Source organism: Artemia franciscana, chromosome 3 (assembly GCF_032884065.1).
Source record: "Artemia franciscana chromosome 3, ASM3288406v1, whole genome shotgun sequence".
Taxonomy (NCBI): domain Eukaryota; kingdom Metazoa; phylum Arthropoda; class Branchiopoda; order Anostraca; family Artemiidae; genus Artemia; species Artemia franciscana.
The window spans coordinates 17,944,448-17,962,555 of record NC_088865.1 but is presented as its reverse complement, the minus strand read 5'-3'; the positions used below and the strand labels follow the sequence as shown (position 1 = coordinate 17,962,555).

Sequence of the window (18,108 nt, the reverse complement as noted above, 5' to 3'; positions counted from 1 at the left end):
GGAAATGACGATTCTTCTATGAAAATTAAATTAAAAACATTTGTTTTGATTTTCGATTACTTTGGACCGTGGTTTGTTCTTTACTAAATTGCAGCTATTACCGCAGCTAAGGTAATAATCTTCTGTTATTGAAAATTTTCTTCTGTTATAATCCATTTCTGCCTACGCGTAACTGACTTTGAAAACGTACCACTGCCCTTTAAAACGAGATGGACAGAAGAATCCAGATTGATCATTTGCGTAAACTTTTTAAAGATATGCTTTCCGCTTAACATATGTGGCGAAACCTGGAGTCGTCCAAGGACAAAGCGGAGTTGACTTCTAGGATTTATTCTTCTTTTTATCACGCCATCGCAGCTCTGTAGATTTATCCTTCTGAGATATGAAATATAGAGCATACAGGGATCCAAAACAGCAAAAATTATCGCTGCTGTTTTTATAACACCTAGTTATTATAACACTTTGTTTTATAACCCTTGTTATAACACCAAGTTTCAAACCATGAATCTTTTCCAGAAAACCTGCAAATATATTAAGGAAAGAATTATTATAACATTGAAGAAGAACATATTTTTGTTTACATGACCTCTAGTGTGGTTTGGCGATGTAAGCGGAGATCTTGGCATATTTCTTTATGATACTTTTTTTCTGTGTAGGTTTATCTTATAGGCCAGTACGGGTTGAAGCCTAGATTCCTCCAATCTCGATTGCAGGTACGTACGGAACTTTTATGTTGGAGGGGGAGGGGAAGCTAGAATAATTTATGAAATTTATCACTTGTATGGAAAACACAAGAAATTAACAAGTCTCCCTAAGAGTCGCATATATAAACTATTTATTGATATTTTAATTTAAAAAGTAAGGCCCCTCGAGTCTCACTTTACAAATAAAATAAGATTCACTTTACAGATACATCAATAAATGATCATTGATCCTTAGATGAATAAAGATTAAGTTACCTTAGAGATAACAGCGTAATTCTTTCTGAGAGTCCAAATCGACAAAAGAGTTTGCGACCTCGATGTTGGTTCAGGGACCCTACTCGGTGCAGCAGCCTCGCAGGGTAGTCTGTTCGACTATTAAACCCCTACGTGATCTAAGTTCAGACCGGCATAAGCCAGGTTAGTTTCTACCCCCAAGGCAAATTCACTCATGATAGAACGAAAGGACCTCTTGAGATTTTATGTCAACTTGGCAGACAAATGCGTTAGATTTAGGATCTATTTATAAGGGGACCTTAGTTGATAGCTCTAGCTTAAATGATCTATTTTATTTTCTTAGGGTTTTAATCTCACTTGCTTTTTTTAACACTATTAGAACGAAAGATTCTTGGTTATATTCAGTTACGTAAGGGCCCAAACAAAGTCGGTTTTCTGGGGCTCCTACAGCCTTTCTCTGACGGTATCAAACTATTTTGTAAGGAAGTCTCATTCCCCCTCATCTCTAACTAGGAATATATATATATATATATATATATATATATATATATATATATATATATATATATATATATATATATATATATATATATATATATATATATATATATATATATATATATATATATATATATATATCTAAATGGGCGTCACAAAAGCCGATTAAAACTAGTCCACTTTCGACGTATCTTATTGTGTTTTAGTGCCAAAAAAATCGGTTGATTTAACTATGTGTAATACTAGCTTTTCCGTCGGACATTGCAGCGATCTCAAAAGAAGGAATTATCAAGAAGGAATTGTGACAGAACTGTCAAGTATTTGGGTTCAAAGACCTCTAATTAAAACAGAATATGAAGATGGCTCTAGGGGGGGGGGGATTTCACACTTAAAACATTCGCAAGAGTGCACTCAGTAACTTCACAAAGTTTCTTGGCGATCGGATGAACAACGTAGTAAAGTATACAAGATACACATATATGTATATATGTATACATGCATGCATTCGATTTTATCTATACAAATTTATAGAAAATCTTGTGTCTGTTTATAGCTACTATATATAGACACAGGGTATTCTCTATAAATTAGGATTGGCGTCAAGAAAGACAAATAAATAGTATGCTAAAAACATAAATTTTTGAAGCTGTAGAACAGTTTTAGGTTTTGGCTAGTAATATTTAGCTTTTATAATCTTAGCTTTTTTAGCTATAAATATTTTTCTGCTGTTAAAAACAGTAAAAGATGGTATTTTATAATCAACTTATTAGTTAATTATTAGTCAGTACGGCTAATTCTGTTTGAATATGCACATAGAGCTGTAATCTAAGAACTTGAGTCAGTTTATAGAGTAGAATATACCCCAGGCACAAGTACATAGGCAAACACCATATAATTCTGGAAGTTTTCCACCAGGTAATTCCCGATTAAAGCAATAAGATAAAAACACCCATATAAGTATTCTTTTTGAATTTCCTCCAAATTTGCTTTTTGGACTTCGCTCAAATCAGTCTCTGAACGGTTTAAATAAATCTAACCCGTTTACTAGGTTTAGAATCCTTGCATTCTGTATAAGATTCTAGCCTTGAGAATGAATCCTCAAAACTATTTTAGGAACTCGAGCGAACTCTAGCTCATCGTACGCAAAGTCTGCAACTTTAGACGTCTCTACGCCTCCTAGATATATAATTTCACCTTTAGATGGGGAATCTGATGAACTGGCTAGGAAGGAAATGGAAATAATTGAGTCCCTTGAAAAAGAAGAAGAGGAGAGGTTAAAAAGACTTGTCAAGAAAACTCAAGGTACCTATTCATTTTCATAATTTCCTAAGCTTTATTTTCGTTAACATTTGCGGCCGTTAAGGCCAAACTATATGTGTGACAGTTTGCCTGAGTGTTATTGAGGCTCTATATGAAGTTTGTCCAAGTCGTATTGAATGATGCAATTGAGCGAATATCAAATGGTGGATGGAAATATCTTGGCTATCATAAAAAAATGAATTCGGCTTTATCTTTTTTCATCTCTTTTTAAATATGGAAATTGTGTGTTTTTTGTCACATTTGATTATTTATTTATGACCCCCACATACAGAAATTGTTAAGGTAGAGTAAAAATAAGAAAAAAAAAACATTAGAGAGTAGTATATGATTAATGAAAAAACGGAGAATTCCTGATTAGTTTGTACAATTTTGATTTTACATCATTGCTACGTTACAATTTTGTGTCAACATACACTGTTACCGTCTTTCTGAAAACAGGTTTAGAAACCCGCCTTTCATTTCGTATTTTTCTTGTTTTGGAGTGACCAAGCCTCATTATTTTGGATATGATTATGCCAACAATGATTAGTTTTGGATTCTGTAAAATATATTTTTCTATGAGGGATGCGGTGAGTGTCTCAGCCATGATTCTCGCCCTGGGCCCATCCCCCCTCTAATTTGGAAGCTATTGTCCAAGCATACATTAATTGTTTATATTATTAGGCGATTTAAAAATAGAGTTGTCATAGTGAAAGAAGCAGCGACCGTTTCAGCTTGTCTATTAATGGGTCTAAAAGGATTTTTATCGTGTAGTAAAGTGACCAGATTAAAGGAACCAGTGTTAGAGGTCGGGACTGCGCTGTTTCTGGTGTTATTGCTGGCATCTTGGATAGGTGTTCAGCCACAATAGGTGTTTATGTTGAATTGTTTTTAGGCCATGGTCTTGGGAGAGTTGCCAGCCTAAAGTATGAAGCATTCTGAGCGTGCTCTTATTCTCATATGTACATACGACTACAACCGAAAAAAATTATATGTATATTGTCCTCTCAGAGTATATTTACCTTAATTACTTAATTGGGATAAAAAGTATCCCTCTTAAACATTTAGACCCGTATTGACCAATAACAAGGTCAACCACTTCTTTATAAGAAAAGAACTGAAACCCGAAGCTTGCATTCATTCCCTTCAGCTTATCCTTCCAAATGGGTATGTTTCCTTGGAGCTGAAACAAGGGCTTTTTTTGTAAACTTCAGAATGAAGGTTTTTTTCTAACTTGGAAAGTAGTGGTCAGGTGAATGAAACTTTGAGGAATGTAACCCTAACCTAAAGTGTGTCCTAAGAAGGTCTTTTTGAATATCCACCCTCTCTCTGTCCAAAAAGTATTGGCCTTTGAGGAACTTGGATAAACTTTGTGGTATAAAAGTGAACCTTTCAGAAATAGAACTATACCACAAACGAAGTCCAAAAGTATTTTAGTCTTAGAACTATATAAAATCCTGATTTATAAGGTTTTAAAGGATTTGGGAAATATGTCTTAAAGTAAAAAAAAAAGAACTTGGCGTCAAATTTTACTGAATTCATTCGATTTTTTTTTTTTTAAACCTAATCAAAATAAAGCAAACTCAAACCCAAATTAAAGAAACATTTTTTGTTTTCAGAGTTATGAAACGTATAAACCTGTCTTTAAAGCAATTTTCTGAGACTTAGAATAGGGAAGGAGTAGACATCAGTGGCGTAATTTTGTCAAATCCTGGGGGGTCGGGGAGGGAGGAAGTTGGAGCCAATTTTCCCAAATCAAGTGAAAATGACGGCGAAAAATGAAAAAATAAGCCACATAGGACTAGTACCATAAAGATAAACATCTTCTAAAGAAAACTGACCTGTTTCTCAGGTTGCTTGAATTTTGCAGCCTTATCTTAGTTTTGACAAGGTCTGGAGTGGGTAGGTGACCTCGCCCCTCTGCCCCATAGCAATTTACATCCCTGGTAGAGATGTGAGCTCGAAAGCCTCCTGGGGGCCTATGTAGTGTCCTGTAGAAGACACCCCCCCCCCCTGTAAAATAGTAATCTCTTAAAGCGAGTGTCTTTTTTTTTTTTTTTTTTTTTTACAGAACACATGTCTTTCCTACGTGTAGCTAGAGAAAATTCATAAATACGATTGTTCTGGAAAATGCGTAGTTTTTAGTTTGTTTGTGTACAATTATTTTAAACGGCTAATATTTCATAGCCGAAATAGCTCAGTTGGGAGAGCGTTAGACTGAAGATCTAAAGGTCCCTGGTTCGATCCCGGGTTTCGGCAACTTTTTGCAGAATAGTTTCAGTTCGCAGTCTGCCTTTCCCTCTGCGTAATGATTAAAACACATGCTTCAATAAATTTAAATTTTGGTAAATATTATAGGAATTGTCAAAAAAAGATTATTTATTGTATACTTGTATCTGCTTTTGTATTGTTCACTTAGAAAATCGCCCGCAGATTTTTCTGGGCGCCCGACTGACTGACCGTATCTCAAACAGTAGGCTGTACGAAAAGTGTGGTTCAATCCCGCTTTCTAAGGCTTTAGCGAGAGAAAGATTAAGTGAGAAGTGAGGCTGAAGTGTAGTTAGATGGCTGGGGCATGTTCTGCTAACGAAGGATGGCAGATTGCCAAAGATCGGCCTTGTCAGCTTACCATCTAGGGCCAATAGAAAAACAGGTCGTCCCGATCTGGGTGGCAGGATGTTGCAAGGAAAGATTTAAGGGAAATGGGAACTTCCTCGAAGGGTTTAAAGGTTAGGGTACTTTCTGCGGATGTGCGGATGAAGATGACAGATTGCCGAAGATTGTCCTTTTTGGCCAACTGTTAAGGGCTGAACGGAAAGCAGGTGGTCCGCAGTTGGGGTGGGAGGATTTTGGAAAGAAAGATCTATGGAACATGCGAATTTTCTCCGAGGGTGAAAAGAGGGAGGCTTAGAATAGATTGGGATGGAGTAGGAGTGTGTGTCGCTCAGGCGGCTTGGTGCTACGTTCAGTTGTTAGACGTAGTAGTAGTATAACTAATAAGTGACGCAGCTTCGAACACAAGTTAATTTGTAGATATTGCTACAGGTAGTTAGGCTGTAGAACCAGTTACCTGTTAAGTCTTACACAAGTTGTAAAACTTTTAGACTAAATTGTCACCAAACACATAGAAAAGAGGTGCATGAAATCATCTTTGAAAGCTCGACTCACACATACTTCGGTGCGTAGTGCGAACTAGCTTTTTTTAAACTTTGGCATTTGCCGAGGAGATAGTCTATCTCATTATCTGATTATATCCGATCAGACACTGGATTCTGTCAAACGGTCTGAATACTGAATTAGATCGATTGATAGATCTTTGAATTCTGCACCCGACTGGTCGAAAGTTCAGCGTCTGAGGCTCTAGGATTGGTTACGTCCCATAAGTTCCATAACAATGGCGAGGATCAAAACATGCATATATATATATATATATATATATTTTTTTTTTTTGCGGTTGGCCGAAAAGGACAGTTCAGTAATCTGTCATCCTTCATCCGCAGAATGTGCCCACAGAATCTCATTTCCTACCTTAACCACACCAGTGTTATTTTCATATATAGCACTAATCACTTAAATGTATTTGTCTGGTATACCATACAAGGATACGATATATGCTAAAGCTCTTCTATCAACAGAATGGAATGCTTGATCATAATCCATAAGACTAAGGACTAAAGGTGTTTGATAACTTTTGATGAACTTTTTTTTATAACTTTTCGCAATTATTAACATAAGAGGGAAAATTTGGTCAACTAAACGACACTGTTATTTTCTTATAACTTTGTCTACAGCATCTCTCAGTCTAAAAAGTATCATATTACTGAGGCAATTTGCTACTTACAGAGACCAGGCTAATGTCTCGATAATTACCATACTCGCTCTAATAACCTTTCTTATACAGTGGTTTAATTATGGTTTTTCTAAAATTGCTAATTACTTCGCCTTTTTCAAAAATCATGTTCATAATCTTCAGTAACTTATTTCTAACTTAAGAGCCACCATATTTACGAAATTCATTTACCACACTATCAGCACGTGGGGCCTTATTATTTTTTAATCCTTTTATTACTGTTAACAGTTCCTCCTTGCAAAACAAATTTTCCTTCACATGTAAGGTATCACAAAATTTTTCAGTTTCCTCTCTATCTTTTCCTAGGTTTAGCTTCTCTATCTATCTTGGTTTAGCAAATGTCCAAAATGTTCTGCCCATCTCCCTTTAACTCTTTCCTTATCACTAAATCTGGCCCCGTTTCTATCTTTAACTGGTACAAGTCTGGATTGACTACTCCCTCTCAATTCACTAACGTGCCAGTACAATATTTTACTATTATGCCGTCTAGTTGCATCTTCCAGATCCTCGGCAATTTTATCCATGGCCTGCAATGTGAAAAAGACATTCGGTTTTTGTTGCATGGCAGCAAACCAGCTCACACTGCCGAAATCGTACGCGAGTTTCCGGCCAAAAAGTATTGTGATGCTCGTCCATTCCATGGACGAGCATCAGACTTCCTTTCAATAATTTTCTGACTATTTGCAAAACTCAAGCTGACAGTGAAAGAGAGTATGTCATGGGTCGACTCAGACCCTCAAAAGATTTGCGACAAAGTTTTTGACGAGCATTCAAATAGAAGACTTTTGCAACTGTTTCCAGTAGCTCTAACCGTGTGTAAATTCACAATCAGGCTTGTTTGAGTATTTTTTAATAAAAATAAAATTTACTTAGTGCCTTGCCTTTTTTCGTCAGATACCTTTTCAGTGGGACATATTTTGTGTTGTTTGTAAAGCTTAAACTCACAGATTAACATATTTTCTTTTGCTGCTTGTTATTATGACCAAGGTTAAACTGAAACTATTTGCAGTTGATTTTTAGCTGTCTAAAGGGTTACACATTATGTATATTATGATAAAGAAAAAAAGGTGAAGAATCCAACAGCAAAATAAAACTTATTTTATGGAAAATGTATTGTTTTTGAAAGGATTTATATTTTAAGCTGATGTTTGGGTATTGGGGAGAAAGTGTTATCTAGTCATTTACATTATAAAGGGTATAAAACATATTAGTTAAGGTGACAACGAAATTTTGAAAGGGATGAGCTGAGGGGGCAAGAGCCATAAAAGGGTGGGAAAAACTTTTTAATTCTTTTAGGTTTTTTTTAGGCTGCCAATATTACAGTTGTCGCAACATATTTAAGATTAACGACTTCTAAAAGCCTTACGTACCTATTTAAAATGTGCATTCCTGCTATTGTAACTTTTTTTTGCTTGAAAGATTTTAAATAGAGAGCAAGTAAAAATTACATAAAAGTAAATGAAGTTATTACTCCTCACGAATGAAAAATGCTATTTTAAAGGCCCTTAGCCTCCTTCCTAGACCAAATTTTTGGAATTACGCATCGTCGTATTATATTTTTTATAGGGTTTAGTTCATCGTCATTGGATGTTTCAGTCACTTCTGAAGATCAAGAAAATTCAAGTTTAAACGACAGTATAACTTCTAGTGAAAGAATGATGCACGCAAGAATGGAATTGCCTCCTATCGGTAAGTAATTAAAATTATTGCTCAGAAAATAAGTCGTCTTTCTAAAGTTGCTTCATGAAGCTTCTACGAATCAGTTGCCGTAAAAACATTTTTGGCATCATACCCTGGCTATATGTAGAGTTCTGGCCTCCTAACTTCTGCTCTCTACGCTTGATATATTCGTAGAATCAGTTTTCCCCTACCATTTGGTGTTCAAGATACTTAGAAAATCCTATTTTAGCAAAATATAATGTGTATTTCCATTTACCAGAATAAGTAGTGAATTGGGAGGCTTTGTCGTCAAAATCTTACATATCATGCCGGTGAATGTCGACATTAACAATATTTTAGACATTCACGGTAACATATATACAAACTCTGTAAGCGTGAGACTTGAGAGCTGGTAAATACTTCGTAAGCCCACACTGGCTAATGACCTAAGGACAGATTGCAAAGAAGAATAAACGAGTTTTATCAAAGCCAAAAAAACAACTGCCGTGCGTATAATATTGTAAGAATCTGTGTAAGATTTCAGGGATGAAGTTGAAATCAAGAAGCATATGCACAAAAAAGTCCTCTTAATAGAAATACTGGAGGAACGTAACTAGAGAAAAGTGTTTCTTAATGGAAATACTCAACTGAGGAACTATACCACCTCCCGACATCGCTTGGACCAGTCAGGTTCTCTGATAACTGCTCCCTGTTTCTCAAAGCCAAGAGTTCTGTGAGAAAACCCAAGCTTTCACGGATCACTACTAGACTAATAACTGACTGTGCAATCCGTGAATATGGCCGCTGGATTGCCGAATATGACTTTCCAGAGGTTTCAACGGACATTTCTCTTGAGCTAAGGGTCTGCGCTTTCAGTGAAAATTTGTACCCAAGTACCTCGAGATATTTCCAACAAACACTGTGGTTAAAAGTGAATACAACAAGCCACGGTCTACTCCCACTATTAAGGCCCTGATCCGTGAACGCAGACGCCTTTACTTGAGCGGCAAGGGAAATCAAGGAGCGACCAAAAGAAACCTAATAGTTAACATGATCAGAAATGCAAAACGCAAGTATGGTCGTGAAAAAGTCGACCCCCTGCTCAATGCTGAACCTGCAAAGTGGCACCGCTCGGTCAGAGCGATGAGTGGAAATGTTTCGAACACCAGTGTCAAGATATCTGATGATAATGGGCGAATACTGGGGTCCAGTGAAGTTAATGCATTTCTCACCTCCATTTATACCACTTTTCCAGCAGTTACCCCCCAGGAGAAAACCTCGCTTCTTGATAATTGCCCCAACGAAGGCACAATAGCACTCAGTGAATATGAGGTGTATAGAGAAATCAGGAAATTAAAGACAAACGTCTTTCTATCCCAGGCGAAATTCCTTCCAAGCCCATACGTGAATTTGCTTTGTTCCTAGCCCTGTCATTCTCGGTTCTTATAAACCAGTGCTTTGCATCCGGGACCTTCCCTAGATCGCGAAAAAAGGCCCAAATCCGTGCAATTCCCCAGGTGAACTCGCCCAAATCGTGTGATGATTTAAGACCAATCTCCCTAACGCCATGCCAAGCAAAAGTGACAGAATCGTTCATCTTGCGGTGGCTACTTGAGCAAGTAAGTGAGTTTATCGATAAATACCAATATGGCGGACTTCCAAAATGTGGGATGTTTATATTCCTAGTCAGACTGTACGATCAGATCCTGAAGTGGCTTGAAAAGCAAGGCTGTTTTGTCGGCTTAGCAGCCATCGACTTTCGCATAACTTTTGATCTCCTATCACACCTAGTTGCCTGCCAAAACCAGAAACGAATGGGGGCTAAACGCCAAACGCTAGCCATTATGCTCAATTTTATGTCTGAAAGACAGCAAAAAGTATTTGCTTTACACGAAGGGGGCTGTGACTCAGATTGGAGTAAAATAACCTGTAGGGCCCCGCAAGGGACGAAACTGGCAGGAATAGCGTTTCTTGCCATCATCAACTACTTGCTCCTAGAAAATAACGACAAATACAAATTTTCCGACGATTTTGTCGCTCTTACTCGCCTATCTTCTTCATAGCAATGTCCCCACCGAGCAACTCCGAGAAATCACTTTCGATCTACTAAGTTCACAGTGCTCTGATATGAATTTGACTATTAACTCTTTTAAGTCAAAAATACTTAGACTGAACCCGCTAAAGAGAGACTTCGTCCCCCCTGAAGTTTCTTTCCCTGTTGTGAATGAGGTGAAAATACTAGGTGTCATTTTCTCACATGATTGCACCTTTACTACCCATATTAATAGTGTGAACGTAAAGCTAACGTATCTCTGCAAACCCTTTCAAAAATGCTTCGCTTCGGGTGCAACACCCACAGTCTTCTTCGAGCATACCTATGCTACGTACGCCCCATATTTGAATACGCCTGTTCCGTCTGGGGCCCGTCAGTATTAAGAACCGCCTATCTAATGCAGGAACTGGAGTCAGTCCAAAAACGGGCAACCAGGATCATCCTGAGTAATGGAGACATTTCCTACCACGATGCCCTGGCAACCCTTGAACTCCAAAGTTTGGAACTCCGTTTGGGTGACCTTATCTTGGGGTTTGGCAAAATGCTGCTTTCTAACCCTGCTCACCGTGACATTTTACCCTCAGAAGCCCTGACAGTCAGCCGTACGAGACAGAAGCTAAAACTTGTGCCTGTGCGTGCTCGGAGAAACCGCCATCACAACTCTTTCGTCCCTTTTTCGCCATTATATGATAGTTCATTATAAAATGTTTTGTATTTCAACATCAAATTAACCATTCGAGCTACGATTGTTGTTTAAATAAACCTTTCTCCCTCTCTCTTAAACTTGTCTAAGCTACATTTGTAATGGAACTTATTGATTGCGATGTGTTTTTTTTTTCGCAAAATCATATATTGCAACCTAAAAGGATCTCCGATAGTAGCATACCTGGTAAACGATTAGCGCTCAGGAAAGCTTTACCTATCATAAATCCCCAATTGAAAGTCTGGATGGCCATTAATATTAGATTTTTTATTCGCTTGCCCACTCACCGTTACTTAGAAACAGTCTTTCTATGTAATAGTGTTTGTTTTGAGGTTTTATTTTTTTATATTGCTTTATGGACTTGTATTTTATTTTGTAAGACATTAACAATTCTACAATGCAAAATTATCCTCATTGTTCGTATGACATAGAGTTAAAGGTCATAATATTACTTCTGGAGTGTGAACGACCTCTTTTTGGGAGATTTTGAAGAATAGTTTGAAAATTTCAAATGGTGAACCCCCCGCAAAATGTTACCTATGTCAAGTGGACGAATCAAAGAACTCGAATTTGTCTTAAAAAAATCAAATATAATTGGTCAAAGCTCTAAAGTGTGGTATTTAGTAGCATAAAAATTCTATTATAAAACCGAAAGATATTACAAAATTGTGGCAATCCTTCTAATACAATGAAGTATGTGAAAAATACCCAACATTCTTTGCTCGTTTCCTACAGAATTTGAAAAAATAGATTATAAAAACCTTATTTCTCATATCCCAACAATAATGGGCTCTTACCTTCTCAGTTATGTCGTAGCTTGCATAAGACTGAAAAAGCTGATTCGCAAATCTAATTGAATCGAAGCAGAGGAAAAGGAATTTCGAACATTTACCGGTGAAAGTCGACATTAACTAGATTTTGGACATTCACGGTAATGCATATACACACGCACACACACACACACACACACACACACATATATATATATATATATATATATATATATATATATATATATATATATATATATATATATATATATATATATATATATATATATATATATATATATATATATATATATATATATATATATATATATATATATATATATATATATATATATATATATATATATATATATAAACATCCTCCCCCTCAACACATAGAAATAGAAGAACTTAATTCTTTTTTTCTTGTTTAGCTTACAGAGTTTTCATTTAAGGTGACAAACGGACTGAGAATGACCCATTCAAGATTGTGCCTAGACCTTCTGTTGGACCAACGCCTCTTAACTTTTATTCAGAGACCAAGGACCAGCAATCTCATCAATCACAAGGATTGTCAGAAGAAAGGTAGTTTTCTTTTTGTCTCAATTGCAGAATCAACTGGACCATAAAGAAAATTGAGATAAAAGAACCAACAGAATAAGGAAAAAGGACGAATTATAAAAGGGAAAAAGTCGAAAAAGTCATAATAATCTTGAGCTTAGTACGCAAGAATTTTTAAGCCTTTTCAGCCAAAGAGCTATTTCAGCTCCTTTGAAGAGTATATATATTCCATAATGTATATTTTAAGCAGTAGAAAATTAGCTCTGCATTTCCAAGCGCTAGCTTATAACTTTTATACCTAGCCCCTCCATTAACCGTTAAATTGGTCAAATCTCATGAAACAGTTTTAATTCTTAACAAATCTATCGATAGGAATAGCGAACCTCTGAGTATACTCCTAGACTACTACTACTTCTACTATTACTAATAATTCACTACAGCACGAAGCCGCCTGAGATCAACACAGCTACGCACGCTCCTCCTCCATCTCAGTCTATTCAAAGCCTCGCTCTTTACACCCTCCCAAGAAGTTTCCGTTTTCTTTAAATCTTTCTTTATGACATTTTCCCACCACAGACGAGGACGACCTGCTTTCCGTTTATGCCTAGACAGTTTACCGAAAAGGACAATCTTCGGCAATCTGTCATCCTTCAACCGCAGAACGTGCCCTAACCATCTCAACCTTTCTTTCATTATAGCCCTTGAAAGCGGAATTGAACCACACTTTTCGTACCACCTACTGTTTGAAATACGATCAGTCAGCCAGGTACCCAGAACAATCCGTTGGCAATATCTCTGGAAAACATCTAAGTAAAATCTTCATCCGCTTGCTTCAGAGCCATATTTGACAACTGTCAACACTGTACCTTCCTATATTCTAATCTTGGTTTCCAGACTTATCTTCGTATTCTTCCAAACTTTTTTTAATAGTGAAAGGACACCCTGAGCCTTGGCTATTCTACTTTTAACATATTCACTGCTCCCACCGTATTTACTAATAATGCTACCAAGGTAAGTGAAGCTGCCCACCTGATCAATCTTTTCGTTGCCCAACGTCACCTTTTCATCTTCACTTATTCCTAGCCTTAGTGATTCAGTCTTCTTAACATTAATTTTCAGACCTATTCTAGCACCTTGGACTCGCAAAACCTATAAAAACCCATTCATTTTGCTCACGCTTTCATCTAGGATGATTAAATCATCAGCAAAATCTAAGTTCAGGAGCGTTTTTCCTCTCCATTTGATTCCGTGGTCTCCCGTTGCCTTTCCTGTGCTCCTTAATACAAAGTTCATCAAAATGATCAGTACAAAAGGGTATAGAATACAACCCTGCTTAACTCCTGATTTAATACAAAACCAGCTGCTAACCTCTTTTCTACCTCGACCGTACCAGTGTTATTCTTGTACGTAGCACTAATCACCTTAATGTATTCGTCTGGTATACCATACAAGGATAAATCCTTGGCTAAAGCTCTTCTATCAAGAGAATCGAACGCTTGCTCATTTTCTATAACACTGAGGACCAAAGGTGTTTGACAGCTCAGGCACTTTTAAATTATTAACCCGAGAGTGAAAATTTGGTCGACACATCCTCTAGTCATGTCATGGCTAATTGTAGAAAGAGACAAGACAGATAGTCCGAGTGAGTGAGAGGCCCACTTTGGTATAAGCCGTTTTTAGGATCGAAAAATGAAATTACATCATTTTATACAATCCTGAATAAAGCTTATGCCAAATTGGGCCTCAGATAGTCCTAGTGAATGAGAGGCCCAATTTGTCATTGAATTTGAGTTAAAATCAAGTAGTTGCAGGCATCAAGTCATGGCCATTTGTAGAAAAAGCCAAGACAGATAGTCTGAGTGAGTGAGAGGCCCAATTTGGCATAAGCCCTTTTTAGGATTGTATAAAAATGTCATTTCATTTGTTGATAGATAGGTCTGTCTATCATCCGGCCATACGTCATTCCTACGGCAGAGCTAAGGTAGATAGTCATAGTTCTTGTTACATTTTGATCACTTTCGATTAAAAGGGGCATAATAAATTTCGATTTCTGGTCGAATGAACTTCTTGCAAAGTTTATATGACCACGCTTTCAATGGAAGCTTTGTACGTTAACGATGGGCCGCTAGAAACTTACAGCCCTTTCCTCCAGGGCTGGCGCGGATTCAAACCCGGAACCGTAGCTGTTTGACATTTGGACGATTCTTAACAAAATTGCTAACTCAAAATTTTGATCTGAAGTATTTAGAAAAAATGGTGGGGGGGGGGGCTTACCGTCTGATTATTCTTGACTTTTAAAAACGGAGGTAGAACTTTTGATTTAAATCGAATGAGCCTTTTCCAAAGTCCAAAGTCTATATCCTTTTCCAAAAACTAAACTAAGTATTTATCATCTGTCAGCCCTCCTCTGCAAGAATATGTCCTTGCCAGGGTTTGCGAAATCCGTAAAAATCATGACAATAAAAGAAACTTAGATATAAAAGGGAAAAAATTACATAAGCAACTTTATTTTCACTTTCCACCAGTCTCTTAAAAAATTGCTGCATACAGGCTTTCATAAATTGCCATGCTTATAAATATAAGGAAAATGCTAGAAAAACTTGCCGTCGGTTGAAGGTGAACATTAGAGCCTTTGGTAATCAACAGAAGTTTCTACCCGTAGATCAAGACAGCTTCTCTGAAATTCATGGTATTTCTTATAGATTTTATCCTTCAACACAAACTCATCAGTAAAATTATTTCGTGTTAGATAACAGCTCATATTTTTGGATAACTAAGAATTTTACAGAAATAGATACACGAGCAACCTGTGCTGCACGGTCGACAAGCATAAGAAACCCAGTGTAGCCTATATAGACTGCAAACAGGACTGTAACCATACTGAAAATTATAACTTTGTGTTTATTCCTTCAATGTTGCAATACCCTTTATTTTCAAATATTTTTTAATTTATTGTTACTTTTTCGGTCATACTCATAATCAACGCCCATTCCCCTATTTGGTAGTCCCATTAACAGTGGTGTCTATTAAGGGGCAGGGTGGCATTTGTTCCCCTGGGATTTAAAACATTATCTTTTTGTGGGGGGATATTTTCGTTCAAAATGCCTTTTATGGTATATAATTGGCAAAGACTGAATAAAGGACAAATTTGCACTCCGCCCTCACCTTCAGTTTTGAAAAATGCATTTTGCCTCCTAATTTTTTCTGAATGGACGCCATTGCCTCTAATGAAGGTGTTTTTCAATTGTCATATGTGTAAACACATTGAATAGACATTTCTTTACTAAATAATTCGTAAAAGACTACATTTTTTAATAAAGATTAAATAAAAAAAACAAGTTTTTTTAACTGAAAGTAAGGAGCGACATTAAAACTTAAAACACACAGAAATTACTTCGTATATGAAAGAGGCTGCTTCCTCATCAACGCCCCGCTCTTTACGCTAAAGTTTGACTCTTTCTCTCAATTCTTCTTTTTAAAACAGTAAAAAACTTTAGCGTAAAGAGCGGGGCGTTGATGAGGAAGCAGCCTCTTTCATATACGAAGTAATTTCTGTGCGTTTTAAGTTTTAATGTCGCTCCTTACTTTCAGTTAAAAAAAACTTGTTTTTTTTATTTAATTTCTGAACGTTTTTTAATCAATGCATGTTTTGATTTTGGCTCTCCGCAGAGGAATAATCAAAACGAAATTTGCATATTTTTTTTTTTTTTTTTGGCTCAATGGCTTTCTCATAATTTTGATCGAATGATTTTGAGAAAAAAAAGCAGGGGACGAAGCCTAGTTGCCCCCCGATTTTTTGGTTAATTAAAAAGGCAACTAGAACTTTTAATTTTTTACGAATCTTTTTATTGGTAAAAGATTTACGTAACTTATAAATTAGCTTACGTAAAGAACTTTTGTATTCTCATGTTTTTATTACATATATGAGGGGATTCGCCCCATCGTCAGTACCTCGCTCTTTACACTAAAGCTTAAATTTTATCCCAATTCATTAAGAATGACCCCCTGAATCACAAAAGTCGTAGAATAAGTAGTTGAAATTACTAAAAGTACTTTAGCGTAAAGAGCGAGGTATTAGAAGGAGGTGAGCCCCTCATATGGGTAATAATTTCTGTTTGTTTTAAGTTTTATTGCTGTTCCTTACTTCCAGCTGAAAAAGCTTTTTCACTTTTATTTTTTAATTTTTTTTTTTAAATAATGCTAGTAAATCCTGCTCTCCCTTCATGGAAATTTTCTTCTCCCATTACAAATTCTCGAAGGAAAGTTCCCCCAGCATATCCCCCTCTTCTCAACCCCTCCCCCAAACCAAAAAAATCCTCCTGAAAACGCCTGTATACTTCCCAATAACCATTACTATATGTAAGCACAGGTCAAAGTTTGTAACTTGTTGCCCCTCCCACGGTGACTGTGGGGGAGTAAGTCGTCCCCAAAGACATAGTTATAAGGTTTTTCGACTACGCTGAATAAAATGGCTATCTCAGAATTTTGATCCGTTGACTTTGGGAAAATAATTAGCGTGGGAGGGGGCCTAGGTGCCCTCCAATTTTTTGGTCACTTAAAAAGGGCACTAGAACTTTTCATTTCCGTTAGAATGAGCCCTCTTGCAACATTCTAGGACAACTGGGTCGATACGATCACCCCTGGGAAAAAAAACAAAAAAAAAACAAAAAAACAAATAAACACGCATCCGTGATCTGCCTTCTGGCAAAAAATGCAAAATTCCACATTTTTGTAGATAGGAGCTCGAAACTTCTACAGTAGGGTTCTCTGATACGCTGAATCTGATGGTGTGATTTTCGTTAAGATTCTATGACTTTTAGGGGGCGTTTCCCCCTATTTTCTAAAATAACGCAAATTTTCTCAGGCTCGTAACTTTTGATGGGTAAGACTAAACTTGATGAAACTTATATATTTAAAACCAGCATTAAAATGCGATTCTTTTGATGTAGCTATTGGTATCAAAATTCCATTTTTTAGAGTTTTGGTTACTATTGAGCCGGGTCGCTCCTTACTACAGTTCGTTACAACGAACTGTTTGATTATGCTAGCTTTTAACTACATTTAAGCTTTGTTGATACATTTAAGATGCCCAATAATTTTATCAAAATTTTGATCGAGACACTTACCATTTATTATTTCTTAATTAAAATTTAAGAGACTGCCTAGCCAACAGTTCTTAAAACAGGTTTGCAAACGATAAGAATATGTCCTGCAGCCCTGGTAGCCCTTTGTCTACTGGTAAACCTCTTTCTACAAATGATATTACGTTTTGAAAATCCTGTTGATTTTTTTTCAAGCGATTTGCCTGCGTTCCGGGTGAGCCGTATAACAATACGATTGGAGTTTTTCGACATAGCAGCTTCCAGATCTGGACGAGGTTCAGTTGTTCTGGAACCCTGTCACACAGAATAGGCTTCTTCTTCTTCTTTTTTCTTTTTTTCCTACTCAGTTTGCTAAGATTTGACATGTTTGTCAAAAATGACTTTTTAAAACAGATCTGAGGATTCTGATCTAACATTTCAGGCAGTTTTTCAAAAAATCGAAGGCTATTCTCCTGTGAGCAATCATCTAATGATTTTTAAGATGAGAAAAATATATCCGTAAAGTAAAGAAAAAGAATAGTTCCAGCCAGTGAAAATGAATAAAACTACAAATATTTCCGCTGAGACCAACTGTCCTCATTGCAGACTCTAGCTTCTACCCCAATATTGATTTGCTCTTAAATATTTTCGCAAATATTCTGCGACGTGTCTTGAAAGTTATTCCGAATTTGGAAC

The 18,108-nt window shown here is 36.7% G+C and overlaps 1 protein-coding gene and 1 non-coding gene across 2 annotated transcripts in view; both read left to right on the top strand.

The window, feature by feature from the left end:
• LOC136025483 (LIM and calponin homology domains-containing protein 1-like) overlaps nucleotides 1-18,108 on the top strand; it is a 120,501-nt gene that overhangs the window by 85,003 nt on the left and 17,390 nt on the right. Inside the window, exons 12-14 of the mRNA XM_065701516.1 lie at nucleotides 2,550-2,738; nucleotides 8,152-8,274; nucleotides 12,226-12,355. Coding sequence (XP_065557588.1) covers nucleotides 2,550-2,738; nucleotides 8,152-8,274; nucleotides 12,226-12,355 — 442 coding nt within the window. The remainder of the gene's footprint in view (nucleotides 1-2,549; nucleotides 2,739-8,151; nucleotides 8,275-12,225; nucleotides 12,356-18,108) is intronic.
• Trnaf-gaa (transfer RNA phenylalanine (anticodon GAA)) lies at nucleotides 4,922-4,994 on the top strand. The gene has a single exon. It is a non-coding gene; the product is annotated as a tRNA-Phe (tRNA).